Below are 10,950 nucleotides of genomic sequence, written 5' to 3'. Positions count from 1 at the left end.
TTCGGATTTTCTTAATCCACCTTGTCTTGACCATAAAAAACCTGGTTCTTTAAGTTAAAAATTCCACGTCTTCTCCTTTACCTTGGTCCCCAAGTTTTTACCTCCACGTTCTTTTTTTACCATGTGTCACCGAATTAACTCATGTGTTATTAACAAAATTCGATCCAGGCCAATTTCGACTGAAGTCATATCATGCATGATGTAGATGTCATTTTGCTTCATCATCATCTAATCACATAATTTGTCGAAATTTTGTACTATCAGTATTATACATACTAATAGAGCATTTGACTATCAAATTTATTATTTTTGAGTTATTATCATGAAGTTTCATTTTGCATGCTTAATGTAATAATAGAATAAACTTAATTCAATATTAAAAAAATTTTGAGTACAAACAACATTATAAGTGAGTAGTGATGCAACCCTAGCTTTACAAGTTACATTAACATATGACAAACGAAAAAGCAGTTTGGGAACAAAAATCAATAATGAAGCTCCTTTACTTAATAATAAGAAAAGCTAAGCTAAGTTTGCTAAGTTACCAGAAGTGCAAGTATGACAGTGAAGTCGAAGTTAGGAACGGAAAGAATCGGAAGGAGGAAACACTTGACTCTCAGTGGAGTTTTGAATCCCATGCGGAACCCAAACCTTTTTCCTACCTGCACTCCAAGAATCAAACCCATCTCACCCACATGCCACGCTTACGTGGCGCTCTCTTATTGGTTGACTGTGTACTGAAAACAATGGGCTTTTTCAGATCGAAGCCCACGTGGCAAGATCCTACGCTGAAAATTACAGAACCTAGAGAATACCACTCTACTCCTCCTTACTACTACACTTTTTTTTCTTTCGACTTTCTCTCCCATTTCCCACCACTCAAACGCCTTCTTCCTCTTTATTCCTCTTTTCCCCGCCTTTAAAACCCGCCGAGGCTACGAAATTCGATTCCACGTAAAACGCAGTGCACTCTGCGATTTTTTTGTTTAAAAAAAAATGAAAAAGTCGGTGTTGAAAGAACCCGAGTCGACGACTCATTTCGACTCGCCTCACTCACCATTCCGAATACGATCCTCTCCTCTCTCCGATGGCGGCGATCCTAACGAGTCTGAATCTCCGCCGCAGCGGTTTCACTCGCCGGAAAACTCACCGGAAAGTCAACACCGTGACAACTCCAGGGCAATCGTGGTCGTCGGAAGTCCGGCGCACCAATCTCCCTTGCACGATTCCGATCGCCAGAGCCCGACCCCGGAGAATGCACCGCCGGTGTTGGTAATCAACCGCGCTGTGAGGCAGGAGCCTCAGCCTGCGCCGACGAATCTGAGCGCCAGTCATGGAGGACGAGGCAGAGAAGGCGGAGGGAGGGGGAGAAGCAGGACGGCGCCGGCGATGAATAGGGAGAAGATAATGAGGACGGCGGCGCTAGGGTTCCGGGTGAGCGAGGTGGTTCTGTGTTTGATTTCGTTTTCGATTATGGCGGCCGATAAGACTCAAGGTTGGAGTGGTGACTCCTTTTATCGCTACAAGGAATACAGGTTTTAATTTCTTCTTTCCTTTTCTATTTTATTTTTTTAGCAAATATTATATTATTTGCAATATAGTAGGTCGATCAATACTAGTCATCAGTACTCACATCACATGGTGACATGGATTATGGATACAATGCCTTCCCTATGCATGTATGAACATATTTTACTAAATTGTTTAATATTTTAACTATTATCGAAGATATCGAATACTCAGTCACTTCTTTCTATCTTTATTTTTATTTTTTTTTAGTAGTATTTGCTAATGAAAAATGCATTTTCATTATTTGTGATATGTCATTAGGTGTGTGACTTTTTGAGCTCAAGAGCCTTATACTCAAATAAATTTTGTTAATCCAATTAAAAAAATGGAGTTGAACAAATTATTTTTGTAATCAATTTAAATTTAATCTTTTCTTTTATTATTTTGTGTCTATTTTTTAATTTAGTTATTTAATAAACAATTGAAATAACTTAATTAAACTCAGTTCTTCTCAAAGTGACTTAATTATGTAATATTACTGAATGATTAAAGAGTTGTGTAAATACTATCTCTTCCGTCTACTTAGGAGTATTACTCTTCTGGTTTTCAGGATAATTTACAGGTATAAAGTGAACGAATCAAATTATTCGATTATTCTAAATTGGATTTTGCTATATATTTATCTTTTTTTTTTTTAATCTAACTACCTAGTGTTAAGTTAAAGGAAATAACGAATTTTTAAAATAAACATTACTACTATAAATGTATTTTAGATAATACTATTAATTTTTTAATAACATCCTTAATTTAATTGTAATCATAATGATTAAATAACATTAATTACGCATGTATATTTGTTTAAAGGTAATATAATTCTATCTTATATGTACATTATTAAGATTTGTTTATTACTATTTTTTGCATTTATATTTAAGAATGGGGTATATTAATATTGCATTAAATTAATTTGCTTCTAATCAAGTTGGATTAGTCTAGTGATTAACTTACTAGTCCGCTTAAGGAAGTGTTGGGTCATCACTACTCACTTTTTCTGTTTATGATAATTTATAAACAAGTAATCACTTATTAGAGTTGCTTTAGTGGATGAAAAATGTTCAACTTTTTGAATGGGTCAGATCAATGTCAAAGGCCATAATTTCGTTGAAATGCCGTTGAATTTGGCAGGACGATGTTTTGAATTGCTTTTGAAGCTACACTTAATTGCAATTTTTTGAACATGGAAAATCCGTACCTGATTAATGCGAGTACTACTACTTGTTACAATAATAATTGTTGTCATCGTTGGATTTGTATACTCCTTTTTTTTTTCTGTTTGGCATTTAATTTTACCAAATTACTGTTGGGTGATATGGGCGCAGGTATTGTTTATCAATGAACGTTATAGCACTTGTTTATGCTGCATTTCAAGCATGTGATCTTGCCACCGAGTTCTCTGGCAAACAATTACTCGTTCACCATTTCCGCCCTCACTTTGATTTCTTCATGGATCAGGTTAGTTAAAGAAACCAATTCAACTTTTAAGCTTCATTTCAATTTATGCTTTTCAGATTTGAGTCCAAGAGATGACAAGAAAAAGAAACGATAACCATGTTGAAAGCAATTATAATTCATCGATCTTAAACTAATTCATGCCTTGTTCAATTGAATGAATCTTGAATTTTCTTTTGTAATTGAATAACAGACTGAGTTGTGGAAAATTTTAACAATTTTTTTTTTTGTGCATGCCTTGGCGCACGATAAATTAAATTGAATGACAGGTTCTGGCATATCTCCTGATGTCTGCATCATCATCGGCAGCTACCCGGGTAGATGATTGGCAATCGAACTGGGGAAGAGATGAGTTCACGGAGATGGCGAGTGCATCAGTTGCTTTCTCCTTCCTAGCTTTCATTGCATTTTCCATTAGTTCACTCATCTCTGGTTACAACCTCTTCACTCTCTATCCTGTTCCTTAGCAACCAACATTTTAAACCACATACACATACAAACTGTCTGTCTATATGAGTCCTCTTTTTAAATTCTTTTTCTTCTTATGTCTATTAATGCATTCAAGAAAATGTCATTGCCCGTGATTTTTTTTTTCTTTTACTGTACAGACAGACTTGTATACATAAACTTGCATGGTATTTCATCTTACGATTCGCAGGGTGGAGAAAGAATTTTGTATAACTTTGAAATACAATTTTTAATTTCAATATTTTAAATGAAAATAGTTTTACACAAAACTTAGCTATTTCTTGTCGCTAATTACTAGTTAGAGGTAGTTAAGCCTTATAAATGAGATCAGAATTTATTTTTTTATCCTGTTCTCATAAACACCTGGAATACACAATAAAACAAATATATGAATGAAAAAATAATAATGGCCCTTCCTCCATAACCCTATACATATTATACTTTTATTACGCAATCCACATTGTCATAGCATTTAAGCATTATGTCAATACCCACTATAATATTAGAGATGTATGGAACAATCTAGGTCCTAAAATAAAAATAGCTCTATGAAACTAAGAATTCAACATAATGATTTACTGGTACAGCTGACTTTGTTGATGCATTAATTTTAATGGCCATTACACTTGAGCATAAAGGGAAAGAAAAATGTAAGTTGTCATCATGAAGGATATGACTAAAGCTTTTACTTTTTTTTAAACTAACTTATAAAAATTAACTTTTAAAGAATAATTTTTTAAAAATTATTGTATTTATATTGAGCAAATTAAATTAAAAATATCTTTTAATAAGTATAACTAATAATAATTGTATTTAATAAAATGATTTTTAAAATATAAAAATAGATGCCCAAACTAATTCCTATATTAGTTAACGATGCTGATGTGGACATTTAGTCGGAGTTAAGTGCTATATTGGCTTAAGAGGAATGAATAAGGGTTGATTTGTCCCATATGTTCTTTAAAAACGATGTTATTTCTCAAATTCACTGAACCAAACCTAATTTGGGTGATTCGTTATAGTCCCAATCTTTCCATACTCACTCATCTTTGAAATCATAGAAAAATTCTAGGACACCATGATTGAAAATGGAGAATGTTAGTTATTATTAGACCTGTGAATCGAAGGCGAAAATTTGACTTGTAGCACGAACGAGAGTGTCGAGTTCGGAGGAAGAAGATATGGGTCTCTTCAAAGTGCTATTGTGGGTCTCATGCCATTCTATTTATGTCGTGGACCGAAAACAACCCAGATAAATTATTCTATCATTGCCCTTACTTAAAGGTATGATATGTTTAATAATATGTTGGTTGGTTGAATTCTGTATTCACTATTAGTCTCACAAGCTAAATTTGAATTGTAGATTGTATAAACTCATTGTTCATTCTTTGCGTGGCTAGATGATTATGTTTCTTTATTTAATGAGGATGCTATAAAGACAATCCCAAAAGCAGTATTAATGCAAAAGAAGAATTGATTTGAAGACAAGAGTGATTCGGTGGATGACAAAGTTAAAAAGCTAGAAGATAGGTTGATTGGATTAGAGAATCAGTTGGAGAAGTGTATACTAGAAATGGGTGAAAATAGATACTTGGGTAACCAAGCATCACCGTTCATTACATGTAACATGTAATGACTAAACTTCTAGCACGTCATGACTAACGCTAGTCGCTAGGCACTACTTCACGACTTTTCTTAGAGACTTTAGACCTTATATTAAATATATACATATGAGTCTGTAACTGGTGCACGAAAATTACTCTCACACTATGTAATTCCACACAACTAACCAGTAAGTGCACTGGGTCGTCCAAGTAATACCTTACGTGAGTAAGGGTCGAATCCCATAGAGATTGTTGGCTTGAAGCAAGCTATGGTTATCTTATTATTCTTAGTCAGGATACCAATAGGGTTCTTTAGTTTCAATTGTAAAAAAAGTGAAAGGGCATAAAATAAGTAATTGTTACTCAATAATGGAGAATATGTTGGAGTTTTGGAGATGCTTTGTCTTCTGAATCCCTGCAACATAATGCTTTCTCACTTTCAAACATGCAAGGCTCCTTCCATGGCAAGCTGTATGTAGGGTGTCACCATTGTCAATGGCTACTTCCCATCCTCTCAGTGAAAATGGTCCAAATGCTCTGTCACAGCACGGCTAATCATCTGTCGATTCTCGATCATGTAGGAATAGGGTCCATTGATCCTTTTGCGTCTGTCACTACGCCCAACACTCGCGAGTTTGAAGCTCATCACAGTCATCCAATCCCTGAATCCTACTCGGAATACCACAGACAAGGTTTAGACTTTCCGGATTCTCAAGGATGCTGCCAATGGATTCTAGCTTATACCACGAAGATTCTGATTAAAGAATCCAAGAGATATTCATTCAATCGAAGGTAGAACGGAGATGGTTGTTAGGCATGCATTCATAAGTTGAGAATGGTGATTAGTGTCACGGGTCATCACCTTCTTCATATTGAAGTGCAAATGAACATCTTAGATAGGAACAAGCGTGTTTGAATAGAAAACAGAAATAATTGCATTAATTCATCGAGACGCTGCAGAGCTCCTCACCCCCAATAATGGAGTTTAGAGACTCATGCCGTCAAAGAGTACAAAGTTTAGATCTAAAAATGTCATGAGATACAAAATAAATCTCTAAAAGTTGTTTAAATACTAAGCTAGTAGCTTAGGTTTACAGAAAATGAATAAACTAAGATGGATAATGCAGAAATCCACTTCTGGGGCCCACTTGTTGTGTGCTGGGGCTGAGACTTGAGCTTCTCATGTGCCTGGGCTGTTTCTGGAGTTAAACGTCAGGTTGTAACCTGTTTCTGGCGTTCAACGCCAGAATGCAACATGGAACTGGCGTTAAACGCCAGTTTACATCGTTCATCTTCGCGCAAAGTATGGACTATTATATATTGCTGGAAACCGCTGGATATCTACTTTCCAACCCAATTGAGAGCGCGCCAATTGGACTCCTGTAGTTCCAAAAAATCCATTCCGAGTGCAGGGAGGTCAGAATCCAACAACATCAGCAGTCCTATTTCAGCCTGAATCAGATTTTTGCTCAACTCCCTCAATTTCAGCCAAAAAATACCTGAAATCACAGAAAAACACACAAACTCATAGTAAAGTCCAGAAATATGAATTTTGCCAAAAAACTAATAAAAATATTCTAAAAACTAACTAAAACATACTAAAAACTATATGAAATTACCCCCAAAAAGTGTATAAAATATTCGCTCATCACAACACCAAACTTAAACTGTTGCTTGTCCTCAAGCAACTAGATAAATAAAATAGGATAAAAAGAAATCAAGAAGCAATAGTATCTCAGAGTTTTAAGTGAAGCTCCGATTCTAATTAGATGAGCGGGACTAGTAGCTTTTTGCTTCCAAACAGTTTTGGCATCTCACTTTATCCTTTGAAATTCAGAATGATTGGCATCCATAGGAACTCAGACTTCAGATAGTATTATTGATTCTCCAATTTTAGTATGTTGATTCTTAAACACAGCTACTTTATGAGTCTTGGCCGTGGCCCTAAGCACTTTGTTTTCCAGTGTTACCACTGGATACATAAATGCCACAGACACATAACTGGGTGAACCTTTTCAGATTGTGACTTAGCTTTACTCAAGTCCCCAATTAGAGGTGTCCAGAGTTCTTAAGCACACTCTTTTACTTTGGATCACGACTTTAACCACTCAGTCTCAAGCTTTTCACTTGGACCTGCATGCCACAAGCACATGGTTAGGGACAACTTGATCTAGCCGCTTAGGCCTGGATTTACTCCCTTGGGCCCTCCTATCCATTGATGCTCAAAGCCTTGGATCCTTTTCACCCTTGCCTTTTGGTATAAAGGGCTATTGGCTTTTTCTACCTCTTTTGCTTTTTTTTCACTGCTTTTTCTTGTTTCAAGAATCAATTTCATGATTTTTCAGATCAGGAATAATATTTCTCTTGTTCATCATTCTTTCAGGAGCCAACAATTTTAACATTCATAAAATTCAATATAAAAAATATGCACTATTCAAGCATTCATTCAGAAGACAAATAGTATTGCCACCACATATAAATAATTAGAATTTTCCTTATTAAGAACTCGAAAAAAATATTGCCTCTTTATTCTAAAAATCTACTATTTTATTCATGTTTGATGATGATGAGAAAAATAAATTATAGCTTAATTGGAGATAAAATCAAAATAGAGATACTAATTACTACTACTTCATATATGACTTCTAAGGTAAATTCCTAATAAGAACAATTATCACAGAGTTAAAGCTAAGATTAGGACTCAACAACCTTTATTTTGGGAGGTGGATGCTCCTTTAATCTGTGGGGTGCTTGGTCCTTCAAGAGACAGCTTCTGACGCTTCAGTTCCCTCAGTTCACGCACTTGCTCTTCTTGTTCCTTAAGCAGTTTGCAAAGCATGCTATTTTGATTTTACTGTTCTTTCTTTAGTTGCTCCATAGCTTCTTGCAAATTGGTGACAGATGCTTCAAGGCGCTCCCGGTATTCAATTTGAGGGATTTCCGGGAGGAACTCCTGTGCTCTCCTCTTGATGGGGTCGTCCTGCACCTGTTGTCTCTCCATTGACTTTTTGGTGATTGGTCTCTCAACTGAGATATACTCAGTTACTCCCATCTTCACCCCAACATCTTTACATAGCATAGAGATTAAGTTTGGATAAGCCAATTTGGCATCTTTGGAGTTCTTGTTTGCAATTGTGTAAAGTTCACAAGAAATCAGCTGATGAACTTCCACTTCTTTTCCTAACATAATGCAATGGATCGTTATTGCTCTTTTAATGGTAACTTCAGAGCGGTTGCTAGTGGGCAGTATAGAACACCTAATGAAGTCCAGCAAGCCTCTGGCGACTGGTTTGAGATCTTCTCTCTTGAGTTGATTTGGGACACCCTTTGTGCTGGTTGTCCACTTGGTTCCAGGGAGGCATATGTCCTCTAGAATTTTGTCCAAGCCCTTATTTGTTCTCATCATTCTCCTATTAAAGGAGTCTGGGTCATCTTTCAGCTGAGGTAGCTTGAAGATCTCCCTGATTTTGTCAGGATGAAGGTGAACAATCTTTCTTCTGACCAGAGTTCGATAGTCATAGAAGGCGGCTCCAGCTAATCTCTGCTTGTCTGTTTGCCACAGATTAGAGTAGAATTCTTGAACCATGTTCCTTCCCACCTTTGTCTCAAGATTAGCTAGGATTTTCCAACTCCTGTTTTGAATTTGCTCTTGGATCTCCGGATATTCGTCTTCTTTCAGATCGAATTTAACTTTCGGGATCACTGATGAGCGGATAATTTATACGCTTTTTGGCATTGTTTTTATATAGTTTTTAGTAGGATCTAGCTACTTTTAGGGATGTTTTCATTAGTTTTTATGCTAAATTCACATTTCTGGACTTTACTATGAGTTTGTGTGTTTTTCTATGATTTCAGATATTTTCTGTCTGAAATTGAGGGACCTGAGCAAAACTCTGATAAAAGGCTGACAAAAGACTGCTGATGCTGTTGGATTCTGACCTCCCTGCACTCAAAATGGATTTTCTGGAGCTACAAAACTTCAAATGGAGCGCTCTCAACAACGTTGGAAAGTAGACATCCATAGCTTTACAGCAATATATAATAGTCCATACTTTATTCGAGATTAGACGACATAAACTGGCGCTCAACGCCAGTTCCATGTTGCATTCTGGAGTCAAACGCCAGAAACACGTCACGAATCAGAGTTGAACGCCAAAAACATGTTACAACTTGGAGTTCAACTCCAAAAGAAGCCTTTGCACGTGTAAAGCTCAAGCTCAGCCCAAGCACATACCAAGTGGGCCCCGGAAGTAGATTTCTGCATCAATTACTTACTTCTGTAAACCCTAGTAGCTAGTCTAGTATAAATAGAACGTTTTACTATTGTATTAGACATCTTTGGTCTCGATTTTATTCCATTATTCATCTTTGGAGACTATTGATCATTCATGGAGGCTGGTCATTCGGCCATGCCTGGACCACTATCACTTATGTATTTTCAACGGTGGAGTTTTTACACACCATAGATTAAGGGTGTGGAGCTTTGCTATACCTCGAGTTTTAATGCAATTACTACTATTTTCTATTCAATTCAGTTTATTCCTGTTCTAAGATATTCGTTGCACTTCAACATGATGAATGTGATGATCCGTGATACTCATCATCATTCTCACAACTGCGTACGTTTTGCATACATGCCTAATGACAAAGCCACGTACATTCTGACAATCGGCAATCGTCACAGGGCTTGATGCCATAGTACGCAAACAGTTGGAGGAACATTGTGCATTCTGATGGGTGTCCCACCATCATATAGTCTCTGGCTAGGCAGGACAGAGGTCCGCTGTACCAGGTAATCTCTAACACCTTGAGATTTACAGTTTCTTTTTTTACGGCACTTTTCAATGAACTTATTTCTAAGGGACTTTTCTGCCTTTTCTTTTTGTAAAAACTTGTGCATAGTCTCTTCTCTTTAAATCTTTCAGCCTTTGCAATATTAACTAGTTTGTCCTTGGTACTTTTATATATTTTTAATTTTGCCTTTTTGTACATAACTTCTTTTTTACCATTTTCTTTAGGTTTTTAGTGACGTTTTCACCATTAATGGTATTACTTTACCATTTTATCCTCATATCTTTTTAAAAAAATGTTTTTACCCTTCATTAAGTTAATTAACCATTTTATATTTTATTTTAAGCCTAAAATTATTAATTTATACCCAAGTATTCTAATTTTTTTGTTTAATTTTATTTTGCGTTAAAACTTTACCGAATTAATCCTAGAATTTTTCTATGACCAAATCACTCTTAATATTTTCAATAAATGCCAATTTTATTCTTATAAACCTAAATGACTATTTTATCCTTTATTATTTTATTTACTTGTTTAGTTACCATATGTTGCAGTTTTACTCCTAACTTTTACTAAAATTTTTATTTAGGTCCAAAATTTTATTTTAATTATAATTTTGAACCAAATAATTTGTATAATTACTATTTTATCCCTAAAACTATTAAATTCAAAATTTGAATTATATCTTTCTTAAATTGTATTTTTAGTCTTCTTTTTTTTCTAAAAAGACCAGAACACCCTTTTTCTTTTTACACACTTGTTTCATTGGATTAAAACTATTTTTCTTTCTTTTTAACTCTTTAACAAGTCACTTTTGAGGTCTTTAGGGACTGAATTTTGAAGAAGTACAAGTTTGCATTTCTATCCACTTTTGGTGACTTTTAAAACTTGAAACTTAAATTTCAAGTGCTTTAAATATTTTTCGTTGTTTCATATAATTTTCAGACACAAATAAGCTTCATATATTACTCAAATAATAAGCCAAAAATAGAAAAACATCAATAAATTTTTATATTACAAAATTGAACACAAAATCACCAAACAAAGTGAATTATATGAACACCGAAAT

The 10,950-nt window shown here is 35.2% G+C and overlaps 1 protein-coding gene across 1 annotated transcript; it reads left to right on the top strand.

Annotated features, from left to right (window-relative positions):
* Positions 1 to 538: 538 nt before the first annotated feature.
* On the top strand, positions 539 to 3,753 carry LOC107493950 (CASP-like protein 4A3). The gene is made up of 3 exons (XM_016114987.3): positions 539 to 1,535; positions 2,889 to 3,021; positions 3,288 to 3,753. Exons 1-3 carry the CDS (start codon positions 997 to 999, stop codon positions 3,483 to 3,485), a joined length of 870 nt encoding a protein of 289 aa, XP_015970473.1. The 5' UTR covers positions 539 to 996; the 3' UTR covers positions 3,486 to 3,753.
* The last annotated feature ends 7,197 nt before the right edge of the window (positions 3,754 to 10,950 follow it).

Source organism: Arachis duranensis, chromosome 1 (assembly GCF_000817695.3).
Source record: "Arachis duranensis cultivar V14167 chromosome 1, aradu.V14167.gnm2.J7QH, whole genome shotgun sequence".
NCBI classification, from domain to species: Eukaryota; Viridiplantae; Streptophyta; class Magnoliopsida; order Fabales; family Fabaceae; genus Arachis; species Arachis duranensis.
This window is presented reverse-complemented; position numbering and strand designations above follow the sequence as displayed.